At 36.8% G+C, this 14,917-nt stretch overlaps 1 protein-coding gene across 1 annotated transcript in view; it reads left to right on the top strand.

The window, feature by feature from the left end:
* CDH6 (cadherin 6) overlaps positions 1-14,917 on the top strand; it is a 106,800-nt gene that overhangs the window by 67,750 nt on the left and 24,133 nt on the right. Inside the window, exon 4 of the mRNA XM_042869293.1 lies at positions 13,638-13,932. Within this exon, the coding sequence (XP_042725227.1) occupies positions 13,638-13,932 (295 nt within the window). The remainder of the gene's footprint in view (positions 1-13,637; positions 13,933-14,917) is intronic.

Below are 14,917 nucleotides of genomic sequence, written 5' to 3'. Positions count from 1 at the left end.
TTCGCTGTCTTCTCTGTCTTTATCTACTCTTTGCCATGAGGTAGTTGTAAACAACAATAAACCTTCTTTTCTGAAATCTAAATAAAAACGTTTTTCTCTTCTCCACATACACCATATGCTCCAGCCCCCTAACCCTTTTGGTAACCCCTCAGTAGACTTAATGCTGTATGTCAACGTCTTTCTTGTACAGAAGAGGGATAAAACTAAATACAGTGCTCCACTTCCATTCTCACAAGCTATGAATAGAGGAGAACGATCTGAGCCTCTGAGAGTAGGCTACACTATTGCTAAAAGAAACCAGTGTTCAGTTGACTTTCTTCTCAGCAAGGACATTTTTAGCTTATTGAAGTCAAACATCCCGATCTTTCAGCACAAAACTATTCCTCCATCCAGACTGTATTCCAGCACAGATACAGAAACTTAGATTTGCCAGTGCTGAATTTCATCAGTCCATTTCTCCAAGCTGCTGATGACTACCAGATAACTCTACCTTCTCAATATTGAAAGCTCGCTATGCAAACCACCTCCATCCTTTTTTTATTAATGACTTAAAAACATTGTTGAGAGTGCATTCCATCATTTGAATAATTAATAAAGATATTAAGCAATATTAACCCCCAATATCAATGCCTGAGGAACATGACAAGTAATCAACCACCAGCGGGATATCTAACCACAGATCATGACCCATTGTTTTTTCCATCCATGAAATTTTCCACACATTTCACCAACCATTTTTGTGGTCCATATCTCACCAATTTGTCTATCCAGATTTTATATCAAAAGCCTTCCCAAGGTCATGCAGTAGTTCTCTCTGCTTTTTCACAGTGCCATGAAAGGCAAACAGGTTGGTTAAGCAATTTGCCATTGTTAAACCCATGCTGTTTCCACCACCTTGGTTTTCTTTGCTTGCACCTAGATTTACCTTCCAGGTAGATTTGCTCCACAGATTGGGATTGAGGTATACCTGGCCAGTCTTTAGTTCCCAGATCCATCTTGCCTGTGATTGTTCCTGTTCTCAGAGACTAGGAACATTCCTCAATAGCTTGTCAAATACCATAGCAAGAAAACATTTTGTCACCTTTTTTTTTTTTAATGCATCCCACTCTGAGTATGGACCTGAGTTCACCCAAATTGTTAAAAAAAAACAAGTCCCTACATTTCTGTAGTGCTTTTTTTTTTGCTTGCTTGCTTTGTCTGCTGTGAATAATGCTAGAATTTGCTGGTAGGCTCAAGGACCTTTGAGATCTGAGGGGAAATTTTACATTCACATCCATCTAATATAATACATCCTTTGGTCAACTCATCAATCACTTGTGTGAAATTTTCTTATGGCACTTTGTAGAAACCTGGGTTGCTTGCATACAGCCATATTGCTCTTCCAGCAGACATCAGAATGATTGAAGTCCTTCATGAGTACCATAGCCTTCAGTTGCACAGCTTCCTTCCTCCATCTGTCTAACAAAGGCTTCAAGTACTTCATTTCTTTTAGCAGGCAGTCTGTAGTGGATGTGTACCACGATATCACTCATGTTGATCTGTCCTTTATCTGCAAGCTCTTGACTGATTTGTCACCTGTTCCAAAGCAAAGCTACATCTACCTGAGCTGATCTTTTGCTAATCCACTCCCCTGCCCTCCTGAAGTTCTAGCACCTGTTTATCTCAACATTTGAGCCATGTGACCCATTCTTTCATCCAGGCTGATATTTTGAAGAATGCTCTTTTGAAAGAAAAACTTACTCAATGGCAGCCTTGGCCAGGTTTTCCCACAAAGAATTTTTTAGCTGAACAGCTTTCCAGAGAGAACACGGTTAAGACTTATATATGTGGCCTTTTCAATTGTAACTATTGCCTCACACAGTTTTCTAGTTATCTCTTTACGCAACAGAAACTTTTAGAAATAAATTTGGGAAGCGTGACAGTGCAGAGATATTTTTCCTTTCCTCACTTTCTGAATCACAGAACTAGACGAGCCAGGTAGGCAAACAGATTGAAGACTCAACTTGTGGTTATGAATTTATTTCATTTTTGTTAAATGTTAATTTAAATGAGAATATGGTTCCCCATTTGTTTGAATGTTTCTCTATAGCCTCACTTCTCCAATCCCTACATTCCACCCTGCCACACAATTTTATACAGCATATAAAATTCATACACATACCTCTGGATTTGATTGTCAGCATCAAGTGCAGCTCAGAATATCAAGGGATCACCTTTGTCAGTAAGCAAAGGATGAGCATTTGCTTTCAAGCACATCCATCAGGGAACAGAAAAAAAGCTGTTACTGAAGAAGCCTGATGTTTTATTCAACCGTATCCCAATAAAAAACATTTCTGGATATTAGGCCAAGCAATTTTTTTTCCTCCTAGTTCACCATTAAGGAATATCTCCCCTACCCTTCTTCCCACTCAAGGAATAGAGGTTTTTACTAAATTAAAAATGCATTTCTTCATCTAGCTTTATGAATCTGCATTATATCTACAAAGAAAGAACAACGCTGATGTAATATTAAATTCAAGCTGCTGTGGGATGATTTGAGAGATTTAATTTTTTTTTTTTTTTTTTTTTTTTTTTAAGTTTATGAGTCTAAGAAATTTTCAGTGAAATGGATAATTCAGATCTCTCCTAAAGAGTAAGCAATTGACCCTGGGTAAATTTCCGAAGATGATAAAGGCAATTAAAGCTGGATATGTAACACAGATTGATTTTATTAACTATACTAATCAGGCAACTTAAAGATTAAGGAATGTATGCTAAGACAGCCTATTAGTTACAAAAGTGTAAAAAAAAAAAAAGCTGTGAGGGAAGCAGGTGCTCTTGAATTGTTTTCACAACTCCCATTGAAAAATGGGGATTTAGGGAAGAGATTTCCAGGGAAGCATGCTTTTCTTTAGAGGCTCATTGCACTCCCACTGAAAGTTGTTACAAATTAGGCATTTAACTTTCCATAACTCCACAGCTCACCTGACAGAAAACACATATTTATTTCAGTACAAAGTCATAAGTTTAAAATACCTGCAGATGCTATTGAGCTAATATAACTAGTCCAGAGTGCAGAAATTCCCCCATCTATATCTTCTTTTAGTTAATATAGTGACAGTGACCTTCAGCAGGTAGATAATAAACACAAGAGCAATTATACTTTCTAGCATTACAGAATCTTCTTTGCTTTGACTTAAACAATCTTTTCCACAAGCTAGCATAGAACAAATTACACCTAAGATTCAAATCACATTAGAATAGAATGCATAGAATGCATCAAATAGTGATATAAGGTCAGCCAGTAAGACTTTGAAAGAGACAACATTAAAATCAGTAAGTTCTGCATTTCCAAATACAAGCCTACTTTTCCACAGCATACCTTGTCCTTTGTCACTTAAGTGACACTTAAGTGCACAGAGGTGCACTTAAACAAGCTTCACTCATTTGTTTTTGTGGGTTTTTTGGGTTTTTTTTTATGCCAAGGAAGTCATTAGTTATGTGTCAAACTCATCTTTTCATTTAGTCCTTAAGACTCATATTTGAAACCAATGACTGACAATCCAGTTATGGTAGGAAACATGGAGTAATGATAATCCGTCTCCTGAAATAAAATGACTTATACACCTCTTTATGGCTTTCAAAGCTTCAATGGATTGAATTTCCATTGCTGACCACTGAAGTGTACACATCAGTTAATAAAACAATTTTTAATCTCTCCTAATCTTCTGCTCAGATTTACATGCAAGAAAGTATTCTTAGTACCTCAGCTAAGCTATGACAAGTCTAGGGTGGCTAAGCCCTTTATGCCTTTCAGTCACTGGGTACTGATGACTCAGATAAACTAAGCCTCCTGTCTCCCAGGTACTGTTTCTAACAAACAGTTTAAAAACAAAAAACAAAAAAAAAGAGTGGTGGTCGCTACAACAGAGAAATGCCAGATGCTGAAATAGATGAACTGAAAAGCAGATTGTTTAAACAGCTTCGTCTGTTCATAAGGAATTGAAAACTGAATAAAAAACATCTCCAAGCTTTTGTGAAGGTAATTCTAGAAGTCTGTACAATGCTATTTTGTTATGACCACCACAGTTTAGGTGAACAGGGCTCTGTAATCTTTCAGGCAATAGCTTGATGAACCAAACAGTAAGCAAAGCTGTAGAAATCATTTTACAACATATGTATATTCTTTTTTAAGTGAGAGAAATCAGTACTCAGAAGCATAATGGCTTGCAGTTCTTTAATAGCTGCAAAGTGAGAATGGGTCTCTTTCTTGTGGTTATGTAGTAGTTCAAAGAAAGCAAGAATTTTGATAAAAGAAAGTGAAAGTCAAGGACCCTTATGAATAGAGATGATCAGACATGACACAGAAGTGTATTGTGCTTTATAAATTAAAGACCTATTTGTCTGTTGTAACTTAGTGAATTCCTGTTATAATTGTGTTTAGATATAATAGCAAAAGGGACAAATAAGACTGCATTACCAAAGAAGGGCTGAGCATCTTTCAGCCCAGGAGTACATGGAGACACCTTTACTTAGTTTGCAGCTTTGTTCAATAATCCTTAAGATCTGATGGAAAGTTACCCCCTAGAGTGAGGGAGCAACAAAATAATGGATCTTTCCAGCTTGATATACTGCAGTTCAGGACAAAAAGCTCTTGTGCCATTGTCCCTGTTTAATCAAATTGAAGAGCAGCAGCAGTTGTGGAACCCAAGAGGGATAAGAGTTGATAGGCCCTAGGCAATGTTGAAAGGATTGACACTTCTCAATTGATTTTTTGCAAAGCTGATTAGCTGTGGCTGCATATTTGCACTTCAGGATAGAAAACTATTTGTGATCTTGAAGGGTGTGTAACAGAGGTGTGAGTCAGCAGAGTATGGGTGTTTATTCTTAGTTTTCGACATTTTAAATAGGACAGCAAGTTCCTGGCTACTCTTTGGGCAGCCTGTCCCACATCCCCAGAATCACAGTATCAGACAAGTAATTGTGAAGATCTACCTCAGACCATACAGTCTCACCTATAACCCTCACAAAAGAATAAGAAGAGCCTTCCAGCCTACCTGGAGAACACAAGCCTGGAGGGGTCAAATAAAAAAGCACTTTGTCTCCTGACCCTGGTCAAATGTTAAATTCTTATTTCAGTGTCCTTTCTGCTCTATTTCTTATTCTACTTCGTTTTTATTCCAACATCCTGGAACCCCTTACAGATTAAAGAAAAATTCCAATAACTCTAACCATTCACATAGATTTTATTTATCCTTAGTAACTCTTCAGTTCTCTGTATCATTAAGATATTACTTCAGTATTTCATGCTTGATTTCAGTACTCTTATCGTACCTCTTATTGTTGTTATGCAATGGAAGACACAGTGACAGTGGGATAGCTAAGTCCTAGGCTACAACAAGTAAGGATTTGCTCAATGATAGCAGCCACAGGCATAGAAACATAAGAGAGAAAAAAAAACAAAAACAAAACATACTTACTTTTAGAAGCCACCAGGCAGGTAGGGATCTACAGTGAAACACCCTTGCTTCCATTGCCAGCCCTTCAGTGAGGTCCAGGAAAGGATGCATCCTGGCTCTACCCCTTCTGGTCACTAAGGCACAGTGCTTGCACCTGAGCTCCCCTGGATTGGCCATGCTTTTCCCACCAGGTGCTCAGTCACTGGGTCAAGCCCTGATTTAGCATTTCTGCTATAACTGTTTCCAGAATACCTTGCAGGAAGAAAGAAGGAAAGGAAACAGGATAAAATAGGAGTTACCAACAAAAAAAAATATATTCTGGTACACTGTGAATGGTCGTATATTAGAAAAGCCTTGATGTCAGTCCTGGGATATCAGGAAGAAGCTACTTAAACATGGCAATAAAAATGACAAATGTATCTACTTATTTCTAAAAGATATAGAAAAATACTAACATTGCTATTCAAGACCTGTGTGTAATCATACAGAAATAAAGGCCAACTGAAATGGACCAATCAAGGAAAACTACATGGAACTACTAGAAACAACATATCTGGCCTTCTCTTCATGGGATTCTTTTGGAATCTACTAAACTGGAAAAAATGAAAGACTAGCATTTTAAACAGGATTCTATTTGAGGACTGAAAAGTGACCATTTTACACAGGCGGAAGGCATGTAGGCTGGCAGCCTTGCAAAGAAAAATACTGAGAGTATATATCATTATTCATAGATGTTGGAAGAGAAAGAATATAAGCAAGTGGGAGGAGGTTCTTGAAACAGAAAAACAATCTTGGTGCAAGAAATTAAAATTGTCTTAAATTCAAATACTTAGGAATTGGTCATACTGAACCATATTCAGGCTTACACTATTAACTGCAGTAAAGTAACTATACTAACTATAGTAAACTAATCACTGAAGTAAACTAATCCTTGAAGTAAACTAATCTTTGGTTAGTGGGGAGATGTGAAAAAGAGGGTATCTAATTTTAAGCACCTGTCATAATAGCTTGAATAAAGCCCCTGTATGGAAGTGCTGTTTCTGGCAGCTGTACAGTTGGAATTATGGTGCTGTGCCCTGGTAGAGTCTCTTAGCATTTTTCTTTTCATCTTGTCAATACTTTTTTTTCTGTTGTTTATTTACTTTCTATGGAAACGACAGAATCCTATTTTGAGGCTGTAGAGTAGAAATCTTCATATAAATTTCAAATTGCTTTACATAAGAATAGAAAGAATCAACCCTTAGTTTCTCTAAACTCTAAGAAAATTTGCAAGTACTGTAGCACATTTCTCCCATTTCTTCTGAATCCTTTTTTAGAGTTCTCCCATTTACCAGAAAATGGAGCTAAATTTTTGAAGTAACAAAACAGTGAAAGGGTAGGTACCTGTATCTTAAATTAACCTTCCAAGTATGTGACCTGAGCAGATAACTAAGCTCAATGCTCTGTACTCTGTCCATTGGCCTCTCAAATTGATTTTTAAGTCCATTAACCACTTCTAATTAAATTTTATAGAGGAATAAAGGTGTTGAAAACACTCATTTCATTACAGTTTGGAAGAACAGTAGCTGCATAAGGTAAAGAAACCTACATTTTGTCATGACTGCTCAGCTGGCCATGCTGCAAATATGCATATAAACCAAGCCACCACTGACCTCAGCATATTCTGTCTTTTTTTCCAGTCAGGATTTATGGGACATGAGAAGGAGCTTAGCATTTTGCTAAGAGGTTCTGAGGAAGTGGATAGAGCAAGAAGTATGAAATAGCATGTAATGGTAATTTTGCACTAGTATGAGTCAGATAGAAAGGTTATGCGGACCAGGAAAGGAGATGGTGCTTTCCATAATTCATGCCATAAGAACGTGGCACATACATCCATAGTAAATTTGTTATTTCTGTGACACTGAATCTTCCAGTGGATCTTGTGGGTTATCTTCTAAAAAGAAAGGCTCTTTCGTGGCTTGAAATAACTTATTTCTGTAAGTATTTGTCCCAGTAACACATGACACAGTGAATGCCTATATAGGTACATGAAGTACAAATAATGATTTGGGAGTATTTTAAGAAGCAAATAAAGATCTACTTAAGTTTCAGCAATATATACTTAAGTACTTATTATTTAATGAACAAAAAATATCTTTTTCCTTTAAACACTGAGTCACTAAGCTCAGCAAAAGCTTTAGGCATGATTATTTGATGATACTAATGGTGTTAATTATTATACTAATTGACAATGTTTGTTGATTTTATAGGGATAGGTAGGGAAGATTTCAAGAAAGTTATTACTCTGAAAGAGAAACTGTGCAATATTATAACATCATAGTATTTTTAGTGTTTTACTGTAGCATCACACTGTGTGACCTCAAGCAACACATGTGGTTGAATTTGTTCATTACTTGACAGAGCTTTGCTGCTTGGATCTATTCAATTTGGAGTGAAATCATTGCTATGAATACTGCCAAGCGTAAGCCACTGATTCTTTATGTTAACTGCATACCAACTGCCCACTTGCCACTTTAATAATTGCTCTCTATTTCATTGTGGTGGTAGGAAACAAAAACGTGGCCACAGCAGTCCTAGAATAGCAAGTTCCTTTTATAAATACAAACAAACAATAAGACATGAGGCAGCTTATTTCTGGATAATTGTAGGTTGATGATTTAGTATGTACATCCCAAGGTCAATTGGCTTGTGTGATTGTAGAGGTTCAGGCACTGCATTCAAACTGAGGGAGCAGGGGGCTGTATTCACAACAGAAATTGGAACTTGATTTGTAGGATGGATGGAAACCACCTTACCCACCGAATTTCCAGTTATCATAACCAGCAATACGACATTAGTGGGAGCTAAACTGCAATTTACAGCTGTCTTACACAACCTAAAGCCATTTCATGAATGAGATTAACTATGCTGTTTAAATCAGTGTTACAGAGCGAGGTAGAGGAGGGATGTTATTTCATTCTGGAGAATATCCATGGCCTGTAATTTCAATTTTTTTTGGAATTTAATTACCAAAGCTATAAAAGTACATTCTCAGTAAAACCTCATTACAAATATGTGTGCTGGAAAGCTGCCTCTGTCTAATGCATTCCATTATAACGCACACACACACACACAAAATAAAAATCAGAGCTTAATTTTAACCTATTATAATACAGGAGGTCTCACCTTCATTATCAAGTTTTAGTACTGCAGTTTCATATAACTTCATACCAAGGTGAATTTAGCACGATTTGTAATTGGGCCGACAAGACTGCTGAACAGCTGGGCTCCAGTTCCTCACAGCCCTGCCCAGAGAGGCCACCTGCAGGTCTACAGCACAGCCTTGCCCTGAGGGAGATGGTACCCCTGGTGCCCTACTCTTGGTGAGGCGCTGCCTACCTGGTGCCTCCTGGCCCACCCGGGGAGCCCCTGGCCCTCGCCAGCATTGAAGCACACTGACGCTGCTTCTGTTGTGCATGCTCTGACATTTTAGAGCACAGCTCTTGTAGCATAGAATACCGAGGACAAACATTAATGAATTGCACTACTTAATGCCAATTTGATCTGCTGCTTTCATGCCATTTCAATTTATAATCTTTTTACAAAATTACATGAAAGTCACCCTTAATTTTTTTCCCACACTTTGCTCAAATAATTCCTATTTATGTAGCATAGGCCTGATTCAATTTTTGAAACCCTGGTAAAATTTTTCTGGAGCTCCTTTGAAGTTGAGCAATACCGCGTGTTGGAGATGAACGCAAATGCTGTGAACAAACTCACTCCAAAAAAATAATAATAATAAAAAAAAAAGGTGTTCACAGCACAAATACTTTGAGCACAGCTTTCGCATACCTCTCCATGCTGAGAAAACACCTCTGTCACCACCCTTGATGCTTCTGGGGGCTTCTGTCAGTGACACCGGGGAGAGCAAGGCTGCTTCAGATTGGGACTCCTTATAATAAATAAGAAGTTTTCCTTTTAAATTAATTATGTAGGTAACAATGAGTACAAAGTCAAATACAGGTAGCTAATGCTGTAGTCCTGCAGTCTTTTTAAACAGCTGTATATTTGTTACCAGAGCAATGAGGCCCTACTTTCTTTCTGGCAGCCATGTTTGAATGTCTTCGCTCAGAATATTCCCAAGGAGAGAAGAGAGAAAAAGACTGGATGGTTTTTATCTTACTGTAAATCATTAAAAACAAAGAAGATGGTTCATGTAACAGTGGCATTAAAGTAAAATGAGTGAAAGTATGCCTAGGGCATAATAAAATCTTTAATTTGTCGTTCATCCTCAGCCTTAGCCAGTGATTGATAGGTGATTTCACAAAAGTGTCCAGAGAACATTCTGAGTGAATCAATTTACTATAATATTAATATAGTTCAATTGCAGAAGCATTTGCTTTTTATTGCAACTTACTACTTCTCAATTCTGCTTACCTTTGGGGTATTGCTCAGTTCTGTCACCAAATTAGATGAATGCTGTTGAGTAACACCAAGTTCCTCTAGAAATAAAAAAATCTAACTTTAAGTAGAGCCTTAAAACTTTTGGCCATAGTAAATTTGTATCGAGGAGCAGTAATGTAGTACAACCCAGCTGACATGAATATTGCATCCCACAATATTTTATTCTATCTCATGATTACCTGCCATGGTCCATTTATCTGGCCCATGAATAACTTTATGCAGAGGGTAATGGACACTCTTTTGCAACATGAGTTAATAGACAGAGTGAAACTATGATGTTTCGTATCTGTCCTGCTGAAAGTACTTGGAATATACTTTCTATGCATATTTCATTACAGCAAACTTCCGGTGAAATGAAGGGTCTGGGTAGCAAAAATACCATCAACTGCAAAGGAAAGCGGGGGATGTTTCCACTATTCATTTTATCCTCATAACAGCTGTATTAGACTTTATATACAAAACCATCAGCTGCATTTTTAAGTGCATCTCCCCTCCAGGCCCTTCTTTTGGTCTAATCTCGCACCATTTGTTCCTCCTTTAAATTTTATTCCTAATTATTTTTTTTAACATGGTTGGAGTAGCAATCTCTCACTTCATATAGCTCACACAAGCAAAATATTGCTTTCAAGATAAATTGACACTTAAAAAAATAAAGCTGAATGGTTTTGCCTGAGTAAAATTTTATACAAGCAAACAATCAAGCACAGATAATCTGTAATAATAAATTGTTTTTCTAGATATTTTCCTCTGAGGTAAATGTTGCAAATTTGTCATCCATGAGAAACTTTCCTGGAGATCTGTTTGTTTATTCTAACATATAAAAACAACATTTTGTTTTCTGAAAAAGAAAGGAACAAAATTCAAACTACTTTGGCCTAGCTATTAAGCAGTTCATGCTGGTGTTGTGATTTTGTCCTATTCCACAAAAACAAACACATAACAAAACAGAAAACAAAACAAAACAACCCTGATGTTCAGCGGTTAAATAACTATCATAATTTACTTAAGTATTATAATCATACCTTTATGAAGAATTTTTATGAAATATGTTCTTCAGGCCACACATGATGACACACTAGAAGGTCACTGTTGGGACTGATGAGTAGATGCTCAGACAGCCTTAACTCTACATAACATACATGGGACATGACCTTCCCTAGATCTGACTCTTAAGCAGATAAGCCACTTACTTTCTGGCCAGGTGAGCACTTACTCCATTCTGTAATGTCTTAGGAAAGTAGGAAAGTTGAAGGTATTAGAATATTAGATTTGGAAAGAACATTGTGATAGGAAATGTTTATTTTCAGAAGTTACTGCTTTTGCAGAAAAGCTAGAGATTGAACCTTCCATGAAAATCGCTTCATTCTTAACCTTAGTGAGTAGGTACGTTGAGATATGCATTGTCTTGATATTCAAGAGCCATAGTTCATCTTACACTGATAGGTTAGTTATGGGAGAAGAGTGGAAATTTCATAAACAATTGACTGAAAAATTACACAAGTTTTCATTTTTAGCTCTGCAGGTATCTGGACTCCTTAAAGAATACTAGGGAAGACAATTCCCAATGGTTCCAACACCCCTTCTAGCTTGACCTTTTTTGCTACTTTGTTCCTTGAAACGGTTTTAATTAAAATGGTGATAAAAATGAGTTTGGGAGTTCATCCTATAACAAGTCTCACAACAGCACTATTCCATGATTTGTGTGAATTAATGATAGCCTGTTACCAAGGGCTGCTTTTCTCCCACTATGATACAGAAAAAATTAAAACGGCTTTCAAGGCAAACAAAAATTGAGTATCTGGATGTGAGACAGTTTTTTTAAATATTTTTAAATAAGAGTTATTTTTATGCCTTTTTTTTGCAAATTGCCTTTGAGAAAATTATACTCAAATATCCAATTACAATTACTTTCCACAGTAGACTTACAGACTGACTTCTTAACAGGCAGATCTAACAGATATTCTTCAGAGGCTTAAGATGTATCTGGTAAATCATATCATTTCTGTAGGTTTGATGGCCAATTGACTAGGACTCAGGAGATCTGAACTGTATTCCGAGTTCCAAGACAGTCTTTTTGGAAATTCCAAGTTTCTACACTTTGCTATTCAAAAAAACAAAGCAAATGTGATTGACTGCTTTTGTGAAGTGTTTTGAAATCTCCTGATGAAATGTTGCATACAAGCTAGCTATCAATATTCTTATTTTCAAGAGGAAGGCTCCGTGCAAAATTACACTGAATGCCCATTTTCTCCCTGAAGGAGATGTGCCTCGGCACGTCTGGTAATGATTTGCTGTTCTACAGTTCATGGATTTTGTTCTATTTAACACTTTTTTTTTAAATTATGTTTTGTATAAAAACATTTATATAAAAACCTTTGTGAAAAAACGTTATATAAAAAATTTTTGTATAAAAACAAAGAGTTTTACCCTTATAAAATGGACTTGTTGCATTGATCATGCTTTCTGTAGGAACCACAGGCATAAGTACCCATGAGGGAGCACCATGCCACCAGGTGGCTGTCAATAGGCTTCCAGCATTGCACTGGTCTGGGTAGAAGGTTGGAGGAAACCCAAAACATTGGCTATACAGTCACGCTGGAGGCTGCCCTTCCAGTGTGCCTGGGGAATAGCCAAGCAGTGGTAAAACCTGTAAAGATCATAATACTCTATATTCTTTCAGCGTACACACCTTTCTCTTCTACAAAGAATTCTATCCAGCAATGCTAAGTACTTCACCACACATTCAACTACATATATATATATATTTCATATTTGCATGCAGAAAGAGAAGCAAAGAGTTCATTGAGAAAATTCAACTCTTCTTACTCATAAACATCTTTGCTATGAAAACAACAATTTGAAGGAATCTGCTGCTTTTCTCCTATGAATTTTATCACTGATTCCCCAAACTTAGAAGTCACTTTAATATATTTTTTTATTTCATGTAACAAGAAAATAAAATACACTTGATTAACATTTATTTTAAGGCCAAAGGAATAAATATACCTTTACCAAAGGAACAACCTTCAGAGTAGTATTTAATCTGTTGTACCTTGTATGTGCATTAAGCAGACTTTCAGTAGCAAGGGAAATCTCCTGGGAAAGCTCAGGTGCTGTATGTTAACTACCATTATTCTCTACTTTCCCTTGCACTCACCTTGTTTTAGTTTGGTCAATGTCCCTTTGGATAAGGTGACTGGTATCTTCACTGCCAGTGCTGGAATGGCCTTGTACATGTGCTGCCTCTGCTTCTTGTTTGCTGCATTTGTGAATTTGTGTATTTTCACTCTTATTTGTATGTAGTCCAGAGTCATAAAAGCACAGCACACAGAATTTGAACTCAAGAAGTGACTGCCCTGGCTACTTTTTCTTTCTTTGACTACAATTCGTGATTCTGCAGATTTTCCAGCTGTTGGAGATTACTATCCTATATATTCACAGAATAACACTTAAGCCCCTATTATTTAGATTTGATCGATATATGCTCAGCTTTGGAAAGTCATCTGCAACTCCAGTTCCTAGGTTTCCCCAGAGATTTTTTTTATAATACTGAAAACAACTTCAAATCCAACATCAAGACACCACTCCATCCATTCAGTCCTCCTACTGAGGTATCATCTTATTTCCTGAAAGAAGTGTACAGCCTTTTGGCTAGGTATTAACAAACCTGCATCATGATAATGAGATGAAATATGTAGAATTGTGTCTCAATTATTTATTTTCCCCCCTTCTTGATTATTCTCATTTCACCACCAGCTGCATTCAGACCAGGATAAAGGAGATGGATCACTTAAGTATATCCTTTCTGGAGATGGAGCAGGAGACCTTTTCATTATCAATGAAAACACTGGTGACATCCAAGCCACAAAGAGACTGGACAGAGAAGAGAAGCCTGTATACATACTTCGTGCCCAGGCTATAAATCGAAGAACTGGAAGACCAGTGGAACCAGAATCTGAGTTCATCATCAAGATCCATGATATCAATGACAATGAGCCAATGTTTACAAAGGATGTTTACAATGCCAGCATTCCAGAAATGTCAGATGTTGGTAGGTGCTAACAGTTAATTTCTGTATATGATCTGAATTCTTTCTGTAGATTTTATTAAGGGCCCCAAACTGAAAGGTAATGAATGCAGAGATCTGCTGTTTGCGATGAGTAGAAGTAATTGAGCCAATAAAAAAAATCTGTGTCCAGTGGAATTAGTGACAATAGTTTGCTGAAAACAAAAGTATCAGATGAGTAAAATACGCTTCTTCTGTTGTGCCACAGGAAAAGTAAGTTAATGCATTCTTGTTTAGTTCACAGTGCAAGTAAGCTGAGCTGACCTCTGTTACAGGACACCTTCAAAGAGTTTAGCATACACTGATAACATGATTTAGTTGCAGTGTAATAGTAGTTAAGATATGATCACCTACATGGGTCAACACCATCCCTAGAACTATTCAGCTAATGTTGTTTAGTTCATGAATATAAAAAAGAAGTGCAAAAAGAGAGATGCAGAAGTGACCGTACACACTTCAGGAAAGAAAACTGTGAGCCAAGTCAACTCATCATTAATTCTAAGATATGTCATTACTTTCCTATTAATTTTGTTGCTTTTATTAGGAAAGAAAATGAGCTACAAAGTCAACTGATGTCCATTTAAATCTTTCCATTTGTTTGTTCAAAGATATCAAGCCATCAGAATGAATTAAAATAAAAAAGAGGGAGAGATAATTCCTTGAAATACGACTTACGGTTAGATCTCTTTCAGGGAAGTTCACAGGATTTGAATTTTTCTCTCAGATTCTTAGGAAGGTTACTTTGATTTTTTGTCAGAGAAAAATGGATGATTGAATGGCAAGAAGCACAGTTCTAATCTGAAAAAATACCCAGAGACAGAAATATTAATTAATCACAATCAAGAATGAGATTAAAATAAAGCTCAAGCAATATGAAAATAAAGACTTTAGGGCATATTTTCTCATTCATGGGACTTGTCACACAGATGTAACCTCACCTGGTGAAGACAGAAACTAATATTCACATTTT

This window comes from Lagopus leucura, unplaced genomic scaffold, assembly GCF_019238085.1.
Source record: "Lagopus leucura isolate 7727_CA_CO unplaced genomic scaffold, USGS_WTPT01 Super-Scaffold_100002, whole genome shotgun sequence".
NCBI lineage: Eukaryota > Metazoa > Chordata > Aves > Galliformes > Phasianidae > Lagopus > Lagopus leucura.
This window is presented reverse-complemented; position numbering and strand designations above follow the sequence as displayed.